Source organism: Dromiciops gliroides, chromosome 6, assembly GCF_019393635.1.
Source record: "Dromiciops gliroides isolate mDroGli1 chromosome 6, mDroGli1.pri, whole genome shotgun sequence".
Classification (NCBI taxonomy): Eukaryota; Metazoa; Chordata; class Mammalia; order Microbiotheria; family Microbiotheriidae; genus Dromiciops; species Dromiciops gliroides.
This window is the reverse complement of record NC_057866.1, coordinates 273408955-273430157: the sequence shown is the minus strand read 5'-3', so window position 1 is coordinate 273430157 and position 21203 is coordinate 273408955. Positions and strand designations below refer to the sequence as shown.

At 43.5% G+C, this 21203-nt stretch overlaps 1 protein-coding gene across 4 annotated transcripts in view; it reads right to left on the bottom strand.

Moving 5' to 3' along the window:
- The window catches only part of PDE5A (phosphodiesterase 5A), a 187219-nt gene that overhangs the window by 8062 nt on the left and 157954 nt on the right, over nt 1-21203 (bottom strand). For all 4 annotated transcript variants that reach the window (XM_043971733.1, XM_043971734.1, XM_043971737.1 and 1 more), the window contains exons 15-20: nt 10954-11041; nt 8298-8398; nt 5564-5641; nt 3499-3562; nt 2134-2208; nt 1646-1729 (exon numbers count right to left, since the gene is read on the bottom strand). In XM_043971733.1, the coding sequence (XP_043827668.1) occupies nt 1646-1729; nt 2134-2208; nt 3499-3562; nt 5564-5641; nt 8298-8398; nt 10954-11041 (490 nt within the window). The remainder of the gene's footprint in view (nt 1-1645; nt 1730-2133; nt 2209-3498; nt 3563-5563; nt 5642-8297; nt 8399-10953; nt 11042-21203) is intronic.

The window sequence follows — 21203 nt, the reverse complement described above, 5'->3', positions numbered from 1 at the left end:
TAAAGGGCTCTTCCAGCATGGGAAGCCCTCTCAGCTTTGGTTCCTTTCGGCTTTTTCCCCATTGTGCCACTTTTTCTTCTTTATCAAACACCAATAGCCGTGGTTGGAGATGGCCATTGGCCTGGGAGAGACAAGGGGCTGGGTCCTAGTGCTCTGATACCTTAGATAAGCTCTTTCATCTCTTGGCCTTGCTCTTCCCATGTTTAAGGTGAGGTTGTTGAGTTAGCGGGTGTGGGGCATTTGGGGCAGGCCCATCTCTCTCCTTGGGCCTCAATTTCCTTATCTGCAAAAAGAAAGAGCTGAGCCAGATATTCTTGGCTCACCTCTCCGACTTGAGTCTTTGTGGGCAAATGAAGAATTATAATGATAAGAAATTTATCTTTCTCAACACACATACACACACACACACACACACACACACACACACACACACACACACAAGCTGTTGCATTATTGGGGCCAAGCTCAAAGATGGCCCATTTGCAGCACACTTAACCCAAGAGTTGCTAAAATATCTCAGAATATAAATATAAACACATTTGGGCAGGCACACTTTTATATGTGTTCACATGTGCACACGCACACAGGCGCCTACAAGCACAGCCAGACATATGAATACATATAACATATACATATGAATATATACATACTATGTTTTATTAATTTCTCCTTTCACATGCATGTATATGCATGTGCATATATATACATATATATACACATATATACACATATATACACACACACACACACATATATATATATATATATATATAGTATAGGAAGTTTTTACATGAGGAGGTCCCTACATGGAAGGAATCACAGGTCTTGGCCAAGAAACAAGATACTCTGAGCCCTTTTCACTAAGAATTATGGAAAATGGATTTGTGTATATATGTATGTATGCATATATATGCATATATGCACACAGAGCATCAAAATTAACATCAGTAATGAGTAAAAGGCAAATAATCCCATTTCATGACTGCATTAATTAGACATAGAAGGGAATATGCAGTCTTAGTGCTAGAAATTCACCTCCAATTCTAATTCCCAACCTAACTTAAGTATGACAGGCTGGGAGGGGTGGTGAAAAGCTCCCTGGATTTGGTACCAGGAGTTCAAATCTCAGGCATCATGCTTGAAAATACATTAGTACTTCTTACTTCACACCTGGGCATCTCAAGTTCGATAATGTGCCCGAAGAATTACTCAAAATGAGCCACACCTCGAGTCCTTCACATAGTGTGCATCTTTGAGCACTGCATCAACAAGTTGTGTCACTCTGGGAAAATCACCTGACCTCTCTAAGCCTCAGCTTATTATTGATTTATTAATGATAATACTTGCACCTCACAGGGTAAGAGATCTGGTTTTGAATCCTAGATCTGATATGCTGTCATCATCATTATTGCAACCCCCACCTCCTGACCTCACAGGGGTTCAAATGAGTTATTATAAATATGTATATACACATATATAAAATATGTAAATGTATACATATATAGAAAAACAGGACTTTTCAGACCTTAAAGTACAATTTGTCACGTATAATAATATTATAACATACATCAAATAATTATTATAATATGATATAAAATAATAACAACGCTAGCACAATGAGAATTTTCCTGCCTTCCCATGTTACCTCATAGAGCTGCAAGCAAATGGCATCGATGAATCCAACTTGCATACTTGGGATTTTGTTTTTCTTCTCTCTGTTCATCAGGTCCTGAAAACAAACCAAGACAAGTTGGCCTTCACTTAAAGGACGGTGTGAGAGAGGAGATTACGGAAGGTGAGTAGAATAGGTGAGAAGATCCAGCCCCAACCATACAAGGAATTGAGCTCCCATCTCTGTTCCTCTCTATTCCCACAGAGAACACACTATGTTCAGTACCTGACAAATAGGGCAGTCTGGGACCATCAGGAGTGATGAATGAATGGAAAGCATTTATTAAGTGCTTACTATGTGCTAAGTGCTGGGATACAAATGCCAAAAGCAAGATGGTCCTTGCCTTCAAGTTGTTGAAATTCTAAATGATGATGAAAGTTGGGTTCTCCCAGTCTAATTCCAAAGGATACAAGGCTGGGTTTGGGGGGACCCTTTAATCCAACTGGGGCTTCCCTGCTTACTGTGGGCTCGATGTTCAGCTCCTTTCGCTCTCTGTCTCCTTGGTCAAAAAATTCTGCAGCTACCAGTTCTGCTATCTGAAACAGAGAATGGAGACCCAAAGAGACTAGCTGGGATAGAATTTGTTTTTAAAAAATCATTCAACATTCAATAATTTGAGTTTCCTAATGGCAATGGTAAAATGCAAACTAAGCAGTAATGAATAATAAAGTGGCATCTACTTATTTATCAAGAAAGGCTCTGTGGCCTAGTAAAGTTCAAATCCTGTCTCAGGTAGTTGCTAGCTGTGTGACCTTGGACCAGTCATTTAACCACTCAGTGCCTCAGTTTCCTCCTTTGTAAAATTAGAATGATAACGGTACCCACCAGATTTCTTGTGAGGACAAAGCAAGAGAATCTATACAAAGTGGTCTATAAGAGTTAGCTATGCATATTCTTTTTTTTTTTTTTTTTTTTGCAGGGCAATGAGGGTTAAGTGACTTGCCCAGGGTCACACAGCTAGTTAAGTGTCAAGTGTCTGAGGCCGGATTTGAACTCAGGTATTCATGAATCCAGGACCAGTGCTTTATCCACTACTCCACCTAGCTGCCCCAATATTATTATTCTTAAAGTAGCCACAACAGTGCCAGAATGAGCTTCTTAAACCAATCAGAAGGGCGAGGAGCCTGCCAAGCACCTGAGATCAGTGACATATGGACCTCTTTGGTTTCGTGGGCCTTACGGGGAGAATGGGAACATGACCTATGACTCTCACAGAGAATTTAAATGACCTTAAGTAAATGTAAACAGCGATAGAAGTTCCAATTATCCAATGGGAAAACTGGAATGCTCCCCATGGCCATCTCTGGCACTTGGCATTCTTTGTTCTTCTATATAACACCTGACCTGGCCTGGGGTTCCTATGGGGATCCACAATGTTACGTCGTCCTGCTGCCACCCAGGACGACTGGCCTCTTGTGACCATACCCTCCAAATTAACCTAATAAACCTACTAACAACCAGGCTGGCATGAGGCTCTCTTTCTTTGGTATCTCAGTATTCTTTCAGAGGGTGTGCCACCCTATGGGGGGCATAAATAGGGCATAACAGATCTGACCCCTTACACTTGGCACAGTGGGCAGAAGAGTCTGCCCCTTTACACTTGGCACAGCGGGCAGGGGAGTTGGCTTCCTTACATAAGCTCTCCATGGAATTTAGCATTAGGTGGTACAGGAATTTCAAGACGAGAAATGTGGTGCACAGCCAACGATTCTCTGTAAATACCATTAGAAATAGCCAGCCTATTGTCCGCAAAGACCTCTGCCAGTTCTGAAACAGAATGTATTGTTAGGTTCAATCCATCACGTTTACACAGATCTGTGACATACCCGCTGCTGAACAGGCCACGGCTTGGTTATCGCTGAGAGATCACAGGCTGTCATCAGCATTGCTCTAGAGAGGGCAAAAAGACAAACAAACAGCAAACTTCTTCTGGTTCCTCTACTAGGAAGGCGGCCCTCACTAAAGCCCTCATCTGTGGTACTGGAGTCAGTCAGAGGATCGGGGTTCGACTCCTGCAACTGCTAACCCCCTAAGGGACCTGGGGCAAGTCACCACTTGGGAAGATGTTACCTGGGCCTCAGTTTCCTTAGCTGTCAAATGAGGGAGATGAACTAACTGGCCTCTGAGGTCCCTCCTAGCTTTGAAGTTGCGACCCTATGAGTTCAGTTAACAAGCCCCGCTTGGACTTTTATTTGACGATCGGTGTAGCCAAGGTCTGGGAAGCTCACGGTGGGTTGGCCATGGCATAATGAATTCTTCAACCTCAGCAATGGTCAAAGACTCTACCAAGGCACTGAAGGATTCTGGTCTTTGTCCATGGAAGGCAACACCCTCACAGTGTGTCTTCCTCTACGCCAATTCCTTGAGAATTCATGATTTCCTCAAGGTAGGCATGTCTTCCATTGATCTCCTGGGGATTAAGACAGTAGTGGCCTGGGGGCCCCTTCTCCCAGGAAGAGCCTCTTGAAATTTAGCTGAGGCGGTGCTTAGGTAGTAAGCACGGAGTCCTTACTGGATTTGACTACCAGGTTTAGCTTGTGAGAGCCCAAGGTTCCCCCACACCCTCACGAGGCACTGGAAGACTTTAGGGGAAGAAAACAGACCTATCGTCCACCAGGGTTTAACACAATGCTTGGCACCTAGTAGGTGCTTAGTATACATTTACTGACCAATATAAAGAGACTTTAGCTTGAGAGGGAGTACAGAGAGTAGTTAAAATGCTGTACTTGAAGTCAAGAAGACCTGGGTTCAAATCTTGCCTCAGGCACTAGGTATGAGAATGCGGTAGCCAGACAGGAAAGGTCACATTCTCCTGGATCAAAAGTCAATCCCTTCCCTAGCTAGCCCTTTTCCTCTCCCCCTAAAATAACAGATGACAATAGCCAGGTGGCTTAATGGCCAGCAACTGACCTTGGAGTCAGAGACCTGAGTTTGAATCGTGCCTCAGATATTTACCATCTATGTGATCCTAAGCAAGTCAACTACCCACTCGGCACCTTTGTGTCCTCATCGGTAAGAGAGGGGGTTGGACTTGATGGCCTCCCAAAGCTCTCCCAGTTCTAGACCTATGATCAACTTATGTGACCCCTCTTCAGTGGAGGCAATGATAATTGAGAGCTAGCTTTATATGCTTTAAGTTTGCAAAGCAGGGGCAGCTGGGTGGCACAGTAGATAAAGTACCGGCCCTGGATTCAGGAAGACCTGAGTTCAAATCCGGTCTCAGACACTTGACACTTACTAGCTGTGTGACCCTGGGAAAGTCACTTAACCCCAATTGCCTCACCAAAAAAAAAAAAAAAAGTTTGCAAAGCATTTTACAAGTATTATAATGAAGAAAGCCTCTTATATCAGTCTGCCTGGTCAAGAAACAGTAAGAGTGAAGTCCATTTGACCTTGTCAGCTCCTGGATCCACAGCTTTTAGCATTATCCACAATTACATCTACAAATCACCTGAGACACGCTTATCGAGCCTCTGCTTGCGAACTCGGGTAGGTCAAATTCTCCCACCTCCAACCCCCCCATAAATCCATTGTACTTTGAGAAAACCCTAAATATTAGTAAGTTTTATTGTATGTAAAACTGAAATCCACCTCTGCTTCTCTCTGTCTGAAATTTTAAACAGGAATTTTCTGTCCTTCCTTTCCTATGGAGGAGGAGATGGGGCAGATGGGCCCAGGGCACCATTTCTCTACATTGTAAAGGTGCTTCCACAATGAAAAGGCAGCATGTTGATGGGAGCTCTTGAAACCCTCTTACAGACCTGCTGGCTCCAGTTTCTGATTTCTGAACAAATGAGGGGGCTATACTCACTGTGCGGCATGAGACATCACATCAATGACATGAGATGGCAGGGGCAAGCGTATGCCTTAACGAATGCTACAATGACTTACAAAAATAACTCCTTGTGCTGGGGATCTTCTAAGTTGAATTGTTTCTTTCTTATAAGTTCAAAAAATTCTCCTCTTCTCCTACAAAATAAAAGAGCACATTTGATTTGTTATGACAATTTCCCAGCCTATACTTCTCTTTGCTTAAAAAGATTTAATGAAATAAGTAACATTTATTTCATGAAATTAAGAAAAACATTTATTTAATGAAATAAATAAAATTTAATGAAATAACATTTATTTAATAAAATAAATGAAAATAAATAACTAAAATAAAAGAATAAAATGTGGGAAACTGGTAACTGAAACCTCACATTCTTGAAGTCAGTTGCAATTAACTTATCATTCAAAGTGCATCTTAAGTTAGGGAAATGGCTGGAGATATGAAAACATGAATATTTTCAAGTACCATGTTTTCCAAGGGGGGATACCTTTATAGTGTCATAGGCTCATATATTAGAACAAGAAAGGACAGGCAGTCCTCTGGAGCCACCCAAGACAGCATCCCCAGACCCTCACATACATGTGGGTTTACAGGACCATTGATCTGCAGTTGTAGAGGGTCTCAGAAGCTGCCCAGTCCACACCCTTCACTTTACAGAGGAGGAACCTGAAGCCCAAGGTCAAGAGGCAAGATTCAATGTCAGGTCCTCTGACTCCAGGACCAGGGCTGTTTCCTCCACCCCTGAGGTCCTAGTGTTAAAATAAAATACAAGATACTCCGTAATTAAGAGCCAACATGGGGAATTTATAACATCCGTGTCTTATTGCCCCCTAAGAGAAATATACATTTTATTTATATGCCCAAATGCCGGGATTCCATAAGCATTAATTCAGAAGGTAGGCCAGAAAGGATGAAAGGTCTACAGTCAGAGGCTCTGGGTGCAAATGTTGACCTTGCTGCTTACTGCCTGTGAGACCACAAATAAGATCCTTCATCTGTCTCAGCCTTAGTTTCCCCATCTGTAAAAATGAAAGGGTTAGGTGAAATGATCTCAAGCATCCGTTTTCTTATGTTCCTTAAGGTGGCTTTCTGCTCTAAGTCCTCCAAGCCCAAGAGTGAGGGATCAAAGTGGGTGATGGTGGTTTGGGACGATTTGATGGAGAGGGTGTGGTTTTATCGCTAAGTTGTAACTTACATAAAATAGCAAAAAAACACAAAAATGCTCTATGTGATATTTCTCAGTAAACCAGAATATTTATTTAACTAGAAGACAGCATTCTCCAGTGTTCTGGATGAAGAGGAATGGTTCCTGAGTAACCACAGATGTGTTTCAAGCCCTATGGTTGGCAGCTGCTTCCCAGGATGAGACAGTGGATTCTTGATTCACAAGAAATAGGGAATAGAGACAAGCCCCATGATGTCACTGGTACAGTAAATCCTGAGATGAGAAAATTCCTTCTGCCATGGCCGGCTGATCCCTTCTCTGTGACCTTGAGTCTCAGAGATCTGCCCAGAGCACTGAGAAGCTAAGGGTCACATAGCCACTAGGTGCCAGTGGTGGGACTTGAACCCAGGTCTTCCTGGTATCAAAATTTGCTCTCTATCCACTACATGAGACTTCCCATTTTATAGGAACTACCAGAATAAAACACCCTTTTTATTTCCTAAAGAAGCAAATGCTAAGATAACGTGTTCTATTCCCAGTAATGGGCAGCTAGGTGGTACCATAGTAGATAGGGAGCGTGGCCTTGGAATCAGGAAGACTAACGTTCCTGAGTTCAAATTTGACCTCAGACACTTCCTAGTTGTGCGGCCCTGGGCAAGTCCCATAACCCTATTTGCCTCAGTTTCCTCATCTGTAAAATGAGCTAGAGAAGGAAATGACAAACTGTTCTAATATCTTTGTCAAGAAAACCCCAAATGGGGTCACAAAGAGTCAGACATGACTGAAAAAAAAAACAACTGAACAACAAATTCCCATTAAACACTCTATAGACTGTCACCCCTTTCCTCTTCCAAAGGCACAAGCACATCTCTTAAAAGACAAAGAATTCTGCAATGCCAGTCTTTTATGGTCATCAGAAGCGAGTTGTGAGGGTGATAGAAAAACGCTTGTGCCATCAGAGCCCCTCATTTTTTTCTATCAGCTTCCACTGTTTTCCCTTCCCAACATTTCCCAGGGCTCATGACTGGGAACCATGGTTTCCCAGATACCTTTGAAAGAGAGTTTCAATAAAGATTAAAATCATCAGACCCTGAGAAAGAAGCTTGGTATCTGATTCCAAGCCTGGGGCCCTTTCCACTGTATGCAAAAGAGAGAACTGACAGCATTTACTTTATACCTAGGCCTGGATGTGTAATAATGGATAGCACAGGGCCTGCAAAGTCCTGGGATAGGACACTTCTCCTACCAATGCAGGGCATTGTCACTTGCAGTCCTAGGGAGTTGTCTGGGGGCACCAAGTTTAAGTTACTTGCCCAGGTTTGTACAACCAGCACTGGCCAGAGACAAAGAGTGAATCCAGCTTCCCTAGGCCCTATGTCTGTTTCTCATAAAGGGTACATATTCAAAATGCACAAGGGATGCTCTATCATTTTGAGTTTTAAGAAAGCCAAAGACAGAAGTTTTATTGTTTTCCTCCATTAGACCATTCCATATGCTGTTGAATATCTAGTCTAAGAGTCTCTGTTTTGTTCAAAAAGTTCCTAAGATGAGGTTCTAAACAATTTTACCTGATTCAAAACACTCCCAAGGGAATGCCATTAGTGCCAAGGTAGGCTCTTTTCACTTACTTGATGTATAATGCCAAGTCAGTGGCTAAAATTGCCTGTTTGATCATTTTCAGCGTGGCCTTGTATTCTTCAATGGACAGGCCACTGAGAATCTGGTTGCCCTTGACAAAGAGAAACACAGTGTTAGGACCTGACCTGGTGTCATAGGTGAAGGAACATGTCAGTCAGTCAGTCAACTAGTATTTATTGAGTACCTACTATGTGACAAGAAATGGGAGAGAAAAGGAGAATCTGCAAAGACAAAACTGTATCCCCAAATGCCCCCATCTTCTGAGCCCATGAGAACAAGATGGAGGCAATTGTTTATTTCAGGTATGATATTTTGATCCTGTGATCAACAGGATGCCTGCAGAGACTCTGAGAGATTTTTTGGGCAGTCCCTCTCTAAGGCCTCTACTCTAAGACCCTCCACTCCCGATAAGTGACTCCTTCCTTGGGACTGCCATTTTATGAAGGAGTCCAGATATGCATCACCTCACTCTTCCCTCAGCTCTCTCTGATCTTCTTGTCTCCTCCTATTCTATGTCCTTCCCAACTTTCTAGCTCCCTTTTAGGAGATGTCTTCTTCCATTAGAATTATAAGCTTCTCGGGGACAAAGGACTGGCTTACTTGCATGTATTTGTGTCTCTAGCATGTAGCACAGTCACTGGCACACAAAATTAAATGTGTACTCACTCTATATTCTATGTATCTATCCATCTATCCACCTGCATTTTCATCTTTCTAACCACATTTCCTTGTTAAATCAATTCTTCTCCCATTCTATATCATCCACCCATCCATTGATCCATCCATCTAATCTATCCACCCACCCATACTTTCATCCATCACCTATCCATCCATCTTCTCTCTTTTCTCTGTTCTCATTCTTGTTCTCATTCTCTCTCTCTCTCTCTCTCTCTCTCTCTCTCTCTCTCTCTCTCTCTCTCTCTCTCTCTCTCTCTCTCTCCTTCCCTCCTTCCCTCCCCCCTCCATGTACTGACTAGGCTAAAGAGAGGCTGAAATCTGCATGGATGAAAGGTGAATCCACATTGATGAAACCAAAGTTTCTTGAAATAAAATTTTCACTACTATTAAACTCTGATGGGAATCTCTGACTCCCATCATTACAGAACCAGCCTATGACTCAAGAAGATGGGCCCAAGTTCTCTCTCTGATACACTGTAGTTGTAGGATTCTGGTTAAGTTCCTCATTTTCTCAGTGACCCCAAGTAGCCCTCTATAAAAAGTTACAATGACTTCACATTAGCACTGGTGGAGGGAATTTCCTGGCAGAGGGAAATCCATGGTTCATGCTGGAAGAAATCCCCAAACAAACATCTGCTTCTGCTGGATCTGTCCCTGAGGTGGGCACCGTCACTACGAACACTGATTGCTGCCCATTCTGTGTGACCCTAGTCTATGGTAGGGTGGGGCGTTCTACCTAATGCATTGGGGGTCTTGACATTGTGTGCTTATCATGGGGGCATATGCACTGTCCAATGATCATTCCTCACTTCCTCATGGGGTGGACCCACTTTTTTTTCCCTAGTTGCATACACACGTTTCTGATTATATCCATTAGGATGGAACACCCCAGGTTCTGAAGAACTGAACTATGATTAAAAGGTGACAGACATATAATTTCTAGGTTAAAAAGCAAAAATTTAAAGAAAATGACTTTTTCCATTTTGTTATCATCAGCCAATCAAACAACAGGTATACATTAAGGACCTACCAGGTGCTGGGTCCTATGGTAAGTACTATACCAGCATAAGCAGGTAGCCAGTGGACAGAGAAGACTTTCTGTTGTTTTCCACCCTATCCCCCATGTCCAAGGTAGAGACTGAATATGCTCATAGACACCGGGAGCTGGTGCTATGGTGGAAGTCCTCTTGGGCCCATGATTTCATTGACATAGGGGAACCCCCCCCCCATGAGGAAACTCCCTTCCCCAATGCAGGTCTACACCTTCTCTGCAACACAGACTCATAAAGAGTCACCTAAGGCACTAAGAGATTAAGTCACTTGCCCAGGATCACATGGCTGGCATGAGTCAGGTCAAGGGGCCAACTTGAGCGGAGGTCTTCAGCTCTGACGCTGGCTCTCTGTCCACTATGTTTTTCTCCCTCTTCATCCATTAAAATGACACCAAACTCCCCTGCCCCCTTTTCTCTAGTTATTAACTGTAATCCATAACCAAAAAAGGGATAGAGCTTTTTAATGGGTAGGAGTTGTAGCTGTTTGACTTTTCAAGACAACATCTTTGTCTAGAAAGAAATGACCGGTTCAATGGGCAGCAGGCTGCTGAGGACAAAGCCGGGGGCTGTGGAGTAGGCACGGTCCAGAGGCCCAGGATCCACCAGGATTCATGAGCGAGGCGTCACCATCCCCAAGCCCATGCCTGCTCCGCTGGGGTGGGGGGTGGCCCCTCTATGAGATGGTCCAGATGACAGGCCCTGTTTAGGCAGTCTTGGGGGCACCCAGAAGTCAGCCACCCTGGGGTAGCTTTCAAACAGCTTGGATTTTCCTTCCTTACCCAAAAAGGAATAAAGTCTGCTTAAGAATTTATGATGCTGGGAAGCATTCCAAGTCTAAAAATAAGACTCCAACAACCAAGCAGGGTGGTTTGTTGTTTTTTTTTTTGAATCATGCAACTACAAGTTAGATACTTACGGGGCTGTTGAGGATCATGAGGCATTGGTCAAAATGATGGTGTTCCATTATGGAGTGGCAGTAAAGCTGGGCAAGGGGGTGCTCGCTCCTGTGTCATGTTCAGGCAGATGAAGGAGGAGAAAGGTCATTTAGTCAGTCAAGTAGCATTTTCCTAGTGCTTACACTATGCCAGGCACTGGGGATTCAATGAGAGAGAAATGTCCATAAAACATGCATTTGCCCAAGAGACATCTGTGCTCCCCTGAAGAGAGATGACTTGCTTTTTTGTTTCTGAGCCATTTTTCCTGGGGAGGAAAAGAGAGGGAGCCTCCTTGTCTGAATAAACCAAATAATTAGATCTGATGAGGGGAAGGGTGCAAAGCTGACCCAGCTGGGCCAATGACTTTGCTAGAGGATGGACCAGTTGGTTGGTTTCCACTGTGATTAAAAATAGCACACGCATATAAAATTCCCTATGGTGTGACAAGCAGGGGGCAAAGAACAGTGAAAATCTCCACGAATCAAAGGTAAAGGAAAGGTCTCTCTGAACTAATTATGAAATCACAGGCGGGTGGAAGTGTAAAGGGCCTTGGGAGCCAGGTTCTCCACCCCCTACTTGGACGAGGATCTCCTCCCAATGGTCACCTGACGTGCTTGGCTTAAAGACCTCTACCCCCCAAAGGAGACCATTCCACTTTTTGGCCAGCTCCCATTCTCAGGAAATATAGGATTATAGAGTTTGAGCTTTCAGGAGTCCAACTCCTTCATTTTACAGATGAGGAAACTGAGGAACAGATTGGTTGAGTGACTTGCCCAGGGTCCCACAGCTGGTATGTGCCTGAGGCTGGATTTGAACCAAGGTGTTTCCTCGCTCCAAGTCCAGAGCTCTATCCTTTATACACCATGCCTCTCAAAAAGCCCGTCCAATGCCATGGCCAAGAATATAGAGGCATGTGACAGAAGTAGAATTTGAACTCAAGTCTTCTGCCTCTGAAGCCAGTGTTCTTTCCACCATCCTCTGTTGCCATCTTTTACTCATGAAGAGAAGGAATGGTTGGTTCCATTGGGACGTGTCCCTGTAGGCAGTGTGTGCGAGAGATACACACACACACACACACACACACACACACACACACACACACACACACGCTGGGGCTATAGCTACATCCAAGCACTCAAGGATGAACAATAAATTCAGTTCTGTATAAAGTTATGGGAAATCAGGGACCATTTAAAGAAATAACTTTTTAAAAGACATGGCTTCCTAGGTACTTGGGAGGGTTCACCAACTAACTGGTGCTCTCTCATTGTGGATGACATACAATTTTATTCTAATGGATAGAATGCTTGACTTGGAGTCAGGAAGACCTGGGTTCAAATCCACCCTGGACATTTAGGAGCACTGTGACTTTTGGCAAGCCAAATGCTTGGTGCCTCAGTTTCCACATCTGTAAAATGAAGGGATTGGACCCAGTGGCCGCCAAGGTTCCTTCAGCTCTATATCAATATCTCATCTGGTTAAGCTGCCCTGTGAATTAGCCTTTTTCTGCTTAGTTCTAGATAGAAGAATTGAGAGATAGTAGAAGCTGCAGAAAGAGACATTTGGCTTGACATTTAAAACAGACAAATAAAGATCCTAATAACTGGTGCCATCCCAAGAAGAAATAACTCAGCAGGCAGTGAGGTCCCCATTACTAGGGGTATTCAAGTACAGACTGAATCACCACGTTCTAGAGATGGTGTCTGTGGGAGTGCGTGCGCGTGAGTGCGTGTGTGTGTGTGTGTGTGTGTGTGTTCATTTCTCTTCAGGTATGGATTGGAGTAGATATCCTCTGAGGTTCTTCCTGCTCTGAGGCTCACTTTCCTTTCCAGGGCCTCAGTTAGTCCCCATTTCAAAGGTGGAGTAACTGAGGCCCTGGAAAGGGAGGTGACTTGTCTAAGGTCCCACAGCTAGTAAGTAATGGAACAAGGCTTCACACCAGATCTTCTGGCTTTAAGACTAGAACTTCTGTGTTGATGACGATGATGTGGCTTGCATTTATAGAGAACTTTTAAGGTTTGCAAAGTGCTTTGCAAAGAGGAGGAAGACTTCCAAGTCTCTTGCCTAAGTCACCGATTCTCAGAGTGGGCATGGACTTCAGAGGCCCTTTGATCTAGCCCACAACGGAACGGTCTAGCCCAGTCCTGGAGACCACAACTACCAAGTGTGCAGGAAGTGGATCTGAGGACGCCCAGTGAGGGGAGAATGCACTATCCCTCAGGGCAGGTGAGTCTACTTTGGGCAGCACTTATTGTTGAATGGCTTTCCCTGCCACCAAGCCTGGTATCGGCACCTCCCTCCCTCCCTCCCACTGCTCCTCTGGGGCAGAAGCCGTCTAATCCCTCTTCCAAATGACAACCATTCCCATCTCTGAAAAGTGCTACCTGTCCCCAAGTCTCCGCATCTGCAGGTCAGTCAGCCTCTGTCCCTTCAGCGGCTCCCTGGGCACAAACTAGAGACCTCCCTCCACCACCCTGGAGACTGTGCTCTAGCCACAGTCCTTCCTACAACACGGCGCCCAGGACTCACCCCAACACTCCTCCATCCTCCAGACATGTGCTTGTGAGGTGGAGTTTTACTATTCATGTCAAAAGGCACTTTGCCATTTTTTAATTCAATGGATTTCATCTAAAGAACATTCAGAGAATATTCATGATGTGTGGAACCTTGGGCTGGGATGGGGAGTCACAAAAATGATCCACTGAGTTTCAGGGAGAGGGAAGCCATTCAAATTTGTCCTTGAGAACTGGGCCTGGAATCAGGAGGACCTGAGTTCAAATCTAGTATCTGACACATATTAGCTGTTTGACCCTGAGCAAGTCATTTAACCTCTGTCTACCTCAGCTTTCTTAACTGCAAAATGGGGATTGCAATAGCACTTATCTCCTGGGGTTGTTGTGAGGATCAAATCAGACAATCTTTGTAAAATGTCCCCACAGTGCCTGGGACATTGTCAATGTCTAATAAATGCTTGGCTTTCAGGTGGGGACCCTCCCAGAGAATTGAGAAACAAAAAGAAAAGGCAGAAGGATGGATGAGGAATAGGGAATCACTGGGGGTAGATCAGGCTTCTGCGCCTCAAGCTAGAACCCAAATGTGGCTTTTTACAAGTCACACTCATGGCTGCTTTTCATTAAGCCAGCGCTACTCTGTGTGACACAGCAAATGAATGCAAATTATGCCCTGAACCTCTTCTTACCCTCTAAAAACACTGATTTATGAGGCAAACCAGAGGCTGAGCCATATTTCAAATTTCCTCTTTACAACAATACTTAGTACAAGTATGTGAGCTTGCACCCTGGGCCTTTCCTCTTTGCTTGGGGGCATCTGGGGTAGGTCAGCTCTCTAGGAATGAGATCCAGGCTCTCCACCAATACATGCCCTGGGCAGGCCCTGCTTTGGGCAGTGGGGAGCATGATTATTGGGCCTCTGCTGCAGGACTAGGAGCAAAGCCAGAAGGCAGCCAAGAATGCCGGCCTGCCCAGGCAGAGGGAGAGGAAGGAGGGGCTCCTATCTCTGCCTCAGGTGCCAAATATAATGGGGGCCCCCTTTCCTTGTCTCATGTGCAGGCTTTCTTTTAGCAGGTTCATTTGTAAACATTAGGAAAGACATCAAGGGCCAGATGAAATTCTGATCAAGATCAACTAACTTTAGAGAACTGAGCATAAAGATGATTTCAGAAGATGACAGATTTAGGGCTGGATGAGGAAACAGAAGGCCACTGAAGTTAAGTGACTTGCCCAAGGTCACACAAGTTTAAGTGTCACAGCCTGGATTCCAGCTCAGGTTCTTTGACTCTAAGATCCAGAGCTCTTGCCACTGCTCCTCACTGCCTCTATCATGGGTTATAGATACTGAATGGTCAGACATGGCCAATGAGTTCATTTGTTTTGATTAACTATACTTACTTATGAAGCAGGGCTCCACTGCTGGGATGCGGAGGGAGGAGTCATTGAAAGTGATGGTGGTATTAAAGAGCACCAATACAACATCAATATTAGGGAAAAAAGAAATGAGGGGCAAAATAAAAAGTCCCAACTACAAAAAATCTGAATATTAAAATTTACATCAGGAGAAGAGAACTAACTAGACCTGGCACAGGGAAAAGTCTTAACCAAACTAAGTATGGGAAAATCATAAAAGATAAAATAGAGAAGCCTGATTATGTGGAATTGAAAAGGTTTTGCATTGACAAAATCAATGCATCAAGGATAATAAGAGAAGCTGCTAACTAGGAAAAATCTTTGCATGAAATATCACTGATAAAGAGGTCTGATTTCTAGAAAATGTAGAGAATTAACAAATATAGTGAACACAACATGACACAAATATATAAAGTCAAGAGCCATTCCCCACTGGACAAATGGTTAAAGGCCATGAATAGTTTTCTAAAGAAGAATTGGAAACTATTGAAAGATAACTGTGGGGGCAGCTGGGTGGTGCACTGGATAAAGCACCACCCCTGGATTCAGGAGGACCTGAGTTCAAATCGGGCCTCAGACACTTGATACTTACTAGCTGTGTGACCCTGGGCAAGTCACTTAACCCTCATTGCCCCGCAAAAAAAAAAAAAAAAAAGATAACTGTGAAGTTTCATCTTACACCAAGAAAATTGATAAAGATGATGATAGGTGGGAAGAGTTGATTCTGGAGAGGCTAAAGAAAGAAGGTACACTATTACACTACTAGGGAGCAGTTAGGTGGCACAATGGATAGAGTGCTAGGCCTGGAATCAGGAAGATCTGAGTACAAATCCAGCCTCAGACACTTGCTAGAGGTGTGACCCTGGGGAAGTCACTTAACCACGTTTGTCTCAGTTTCCTCATCTGTAAAATGAGCTGGAGAAGGAAATTGGAAACCACTCCAGTATCTCTGCCAAGAAAACACCAAATGGGGTCATAAAGAGTTGGACATGACTGAAATGACTTGAACAACAAAAACAGTGGGACTGCGAATTGTTTCAAATCATTCTGGAAGGCAATTTGGAATCATGCTAAAAATAGGGACTAAAATACCAATGCCTTTTGACCCAAATATAATACTGCCAGGCATATATCTCAGAGAGGCCAAAGATATGCGCCACAATATTTATAATGGTACTTTTCGTGGTAGAAAAGAACTACCATCATAGAGATGACCAAAGAATGGGGAATGACTAAAAAGACTGTTACCTGAAAATGCTCTAAGAAATGAGGTGTGTGGAGAATATAGAGAAGTATGGAAAAGTTCCTAAGACCTGATACAGAGTGAAGTGAGCAGGAACAAGAGAACAATTTATGAGCTGACCACAACACTGTAAAGGAAGTCATCTTTCAGTGACATTAGAATTCTGACCAAGGCACTGATTTCCCATGAGACAAGAGGACTAAAGATGAGACATTCCACCCACCACCTCTTGTCAGCCAGGTGATAGACTGGAAATGCAGGGAGACACATGCATTTTCAGACATGATCAGTGCCGGACTTTGTTTGGCTGTACTATGTATATTTATGGAGAGGATTTTTCTTTCTTTTAAAAAAATTGTTCTGGGAGAGGGACAGTGAGCGGGACATATAATAAATGCTTGTAAAAATAAATAAGCTCTTATTTAAAGCAGCAAAGCCCTATCTCCATCTTGCTGTCTGTCCCCATGCCAAGCGTTCACAAAGAGGCTCTGTTCTTCTTCCCAGCCCAAGATGTCCTTTATTTGTGTTCTCTAAGAACACGGCTCTGACTACAAGCCTTTCTCCCCCTCCCTCCATGGAAACCATCATGGCTGTGCCCTGAAGCCTCAGTCCAAGCAGGCCCACTCTTTGCCCAGCCTTCTCTCCCCTTCCCCCTTCACTATCTTCTACTGTGAGCAACAGGACTCCTTTACCACAGTGGCAGACTCCCCTTAGTCCTACTTCTCATCCCAAAGAGAGATCCCATTTCTCCAGGACTTTAAGGAGCCCTGTGAGGGAAGAGGTAGAATTATTATTCTCCTTGTATAGATGGAGAAACTGGGGTTCAGGTTAAATGAGTTGTCCAGGGTCACATTGTTACATGACAGAAGTAGAAATCAGATTCAAGCTTTTTTTTTTTTTTTTTTTACTTCAAGAAAGACATTCTTCCCTTGATCCAGGATTCTTTCCATTCTCTTTCCTAACTCCTATAGCAGTTATTGACCATGCCACGTAATTCTGCACTTCAACACGTGTATGTGTGTAACATATACATATGTATGTGTATATATATATATACACACAAGAAATATATATATATATACATATATATATTTATTTTGCATCTCTCTCTCTCTCTCTTTCTCTCTCTCTCTTTCGTTCTGGTTCTCTTGTTTCACATATGCTAATCCTATCTAGCATACCAGAAGCAGCATGCTTAGGTGGGTAGAGCAATTGCCTTGGAGTCAGGAAGTCCTGGGTTCAAATCCTAACTCTGATGCTTACTAGCTGTGTGACCTTTGGATAGTCACAACTCTCTTGAAGTCTAGTTTTATCCTAAATGGGGAGGATAAGATTAAATGAAAAAAAAAATGCCATCTCACATTTTTACAGAGCTTGAAGGTTTGCTAAATGTTGATCCTTATAACCAACCCTGTGAGGGTTGTATTATTATTCCCATCTTGCAGATAAGGGAACGGAGGCTCAGATGGGTTGAGTTACTTGCCCTGAGTCACACAACTCATAAAAAAGCTAAGGGAGGATGAGAAGCCAGAGCTTCTGGATTCTGAGGACTTTGGGACTCTTTCCATTTTGTGTATAAAATAATTTATATACAGGGTTTCACAAAGCTTAAAGCTGTACAAAAGTTGGCTATTCTCACGAACATTTTTGTCACTTTGGTTGCCTTTGTCCCCTTATCATCACCTCTCCCACCTCCCTAAATTCTCTGGGGGAGGCACCATGCCCCACCTGGCACAGTCTAAGGTCTGAGACCTGAATCTTAGGCTCCAACAGGAGACTGCTCCTCTAGCCTCATATGGGGGGAGATACCCGTGATCCCATTGTTCAAGTCAGTCCCTTTAACCAATGCGGGTCAGCACCTTCTAAGCAGGTGTTTTCTTTGAGGTCACCCACTTAAAGTATAGCCAGAACAAGGGTAGAATGTAATCGGGAAATGTTTAAAAGAATAAATTTTTTTAAATACAATGTAGATTGTGTTAATTTGGGGTTTTCTAAGTCAATATGAGGTCCATTATTTGAATTTGGCAGCCTTGACTTAGAGCCCTGAGTGATTAAGGGATTTTTCCAGGGTCCCATGGTCGGTATGGTATAAATCTGAGGTGGGGGGTTTGAACCAGCTTGTCCTGTTCTGGGCCTGGATCTCATCTGTTATGTCACGATGCCTCTTATTCTAACCTAAGACACAAAGACTCAGCAGTTTGAGCATAACCAGAACCTCTCGACTACACAAAAGGCTGGAGTCTAAGTGACATGGAAACTTTTCTTTGGGGTCACAAAGACCTTGTTAGTTTTTTCCCAATGAAGATTTTTCCTTTATTCTTTTGCCCACAGTGTCCTGTTCTTAAAAATCAATACCCCCTTAAAACCAAGGCAATCTCTTGTAAACTGTCTCCTTCCCCCATTAGGAAAAAAATATACTGCGGAAGAAACTGTCTCCATCATGTATCCCTGTATTGTAATGGATGCTATTAGGTCTTCTCTATCAAGTCTGGTCATGGTTGACTAGGAGGCTCAACATTTACTGAATGGCTACTATAACAGCAACATTAAAGCAATCAACTTTGATCTGATATCACTCTGATCAATACACAGACCAAGTATGTCTCCAGGGGACTGGAGATGAAACATTCTACCCACCTTCCTACAGAAAGGTGATGGAACCCAGGGTGTGGAATTGAGTCAGACATTTTTGGACATGGCTAATGTGGGAATCTGCTTTGCTTGACTTATTATTATTTTTTAAATTTTATTTATTCATTCATCTATCTATCCATCTATTCATTTACTTACTTATCTATTTATTCACTTGTTTATCTATTTATCTATTCATTTATTCATCCATCCATCCATCTATCATCCATCCATCATCTATCTATCTATCTATCTATCTATCTATCTATCTATCTATCTATCTATCTATCTATCTATCTATTGGTGAGGCAATTGGGGTCAAGTGACTTGCCCAGGGTCATACAGCTAGTAAGCTAGTGTCAAATGTCTGAGGCCAGATTTGAACTCAGGTCCTCCTGACTCCAGGGCTGGTGCTCTATCCACTGTACCACCTAGCTTTTTTTAATGGGGGAAGAGTAGTAGGAAGAACAAAATGGATTTTTGTTAATCAAAAAAGTTCTAAATTTAAAAATATTTATTCGGTATATCTGAAATTGGACTTTGACTCCTTAATATTATAAGCAGATCAGGAAAGAGACTGAAAATGGAGGCTCAAATGAAATTCCTCTGTCCTTCTGAGGCGACCCCTCCACATTTCCTCATCTCTGTTGAGACCCCTTCTGTCCTTCCAGTCCCCCAGGTCCACAACTGCAGAGCCCTCTTTGACACAGGCCCTCCCCTTCAATCCACTCATAGTAAAAAGCCCTAATTCAGGCTATTATCTCTCACCTAGACCATAGCAATAGCTCCCTAATGGGCATCTTCCCTTTCTCATTCATCTTTTTAAATCATCTTCCTAAAGTACAACTCTAACCTCATCATTCTCTTGTTTAAGTATCTTCAGTGGATTCCCTCTGCCCCCAGGGATCAGACAAACCTTCTTATCTTAGAATGCAAAACCCTTGGGTCTCACTCCTGAATCCTTTCCCACATTTATTTCACATCCTACTATTCCTCCGGCTTGTCCTTCTCTCTGGCTCCCATGACTTTGTGCAGGCTGTCCAGCACACCTGGAGCGCCCTCTCCCTCCTCTTTTAGAACCCTTAGCTGCTTTCATAGATATGCTCAGTTACCCACTCCTATCGGTAGCATTTCTAGGTCTCTCAGTAGAATGTAAGATCCTCGAGGGCAGGACTGTCTTCCTTCTTGTCTCTGCATCTACAGCACCTTGCACAAAGCAGATGCTAAATAAAAGTGAACTGAAATGAATTTCTGAAGTTTGACCACTATTTCTGCACCCTGGCACTATGCTAATGTTTTATAAATATTATCTTAGTTGATCCTCACAACAACCCTGGAAAGCAAGTGCTATTTTTGGGGGGGATGAGGCAATGGGGGTTAAGTGACTTGCCCAGGGTCACACAGCTAGTAAGTGTCAAGTGTCTGAGGCTTGACTTGAATTCAGGTCCTCCTGATTCCAGGGCCGGTGCTCTATCCACTGTGCCACCGAGCTGCCCCATCAAGTGCTATTTTTTAATCTATAAAATAGTTGAGGAAACCAAGGCAGTTAACAGTTAAATGACTTACCCAGGATCATACAGCTAGTTAAGTATCAGAGGAAGGACTGACTTCAGGTGTTCCTGATTCTAGACCTAGCGCTCTATCTACTGTACCACCCAGTTGCCCCCATGTTCTAAGAACCCCAAGTCCCTGGAAAATTTTGAGTCCCTCCCACTCTCCCCCCCCCCATGACTTATCTAACCACAGGGATTTAAGAAGAAGAAAATCCCTGGAAATGCTTGAGGATTAAAAAACGGAAAGTAAAAGGTCGTGATAGAGCTAAAAGTGCCTGCTCCCCAACGGACGTGGACCCAGGATTCCACATTCCTGTCTTTTTTCCCAGGACATTTTCTGAAGTGGATGATGTCCCACCAGATGTTTTCTGAGACACGAATTTTTAAATAAACAGAGAAAAAATATAACTGAATATTTCTAGTCTATGGCCAGTTGAATGCTCTCTGGTGGCGGTGGAGGGTTAGACTGATGACTCCCCACTTGGTGCTACTGATCCCTTTGGGTGGGGGGGCGTGCCCCCACCTTTCTGTTCTATCTCCGCATCTGATGAGGGTCACAGATATCTGTCAGGCTGGTCAAAGGAATGATGGCAGTGACTCCCAAGCACGTGCTTTTATTCTTCAGATCTCATTCCCCACCCACCCCCCTCCTTCAGCTGCCTCCTAGCTTCTTTTTTACTCAGTGTGATGCCACAGACCACAACCACACCGGAGGAAGCACCTGGGGCCAAGAAGGCATCAGAAGGCAGCTAGGACAAAGCAGCAAAATCGCAGTCTCTGCTACTTGGCTAATAGTGTGATGCTTTTTGCTCATGACTAGGTCAGCCCGGGACACTGTCTATAATTTATTTAGCTGCTGGAACATTTATTTATTTACACAT